The sequence below is a fragment of the Etheostoma spectabile genome, chromosome 10 (assembly GCF_008692095.1).
Source record: "Etheostoma spectabile isolate EspeVRDwgs_2016 chromosome 10, UIUC_Espe_1.0, whole genome shotgun sequence".
Lineage (NCBI taxonomy): Eukaryota > Metazoa > Chordata > Actinopteri > Perciformes > Percidae > Etheostoma > Etheostoma spectabile.
Window position 1 is genome coordinate 15,775,571 of NC_045742.1, and position 355 is coordinate 15,775,925.

Here is a 355-nt window from a genome sequence, read left to right on the forward strand (position 1 = left end):
AGGTGCTTTCACATCAATGTTAGCTTTGGGAAGGTTTATGTCAACATCTGGACCCTCCATTTTTGGACCTTTAGTGTTCCAAGATGGCATTGTCATTTTAGGCATTTTGAATCCTCCTTTGTGGCCCTCGATTTCAACATCTGGTCCTTCAATATCAACCTTGGGGGCTTTTATATGACCCTCAATCTTTGGAATGGACACGTTGCCATCTCCCTTTATTTTGGGCCCTTTAAGGTGTAAATCCACATCTGGCATGGAAAGTTTGGGCCCCGACATGCTTGGCATGTTGAATTTGGGTCCTTTGATTTTACCACTTGGACTCTCAATGTCAAAATCTGGTCCTTTGACATCCAAA

The 355-nt window shown here is 43.1% G+C and overlaps 1 protein-coding gene across 1 annotated transcript in view; it reads right to left on the reverse strand.

Moving 5' to 3' along the window:
* The window catches only part of ahnak (AHNAK nucleoprotein), a 52,824-nt gene that overhangs the window by 3,878 nt on the left and 48,591 nt on the right, over positions 1 to 355 (reverse strand). The window contains 1 exon segment of the mRNA XM_032528644.1: positions 1 to 159. This exon segment is cut by the window's left edge and continues 3,878 nt beyond it. Coding sequence (XP_032384535.1) covers positions 1 to 159 — 159 coding nt within the window.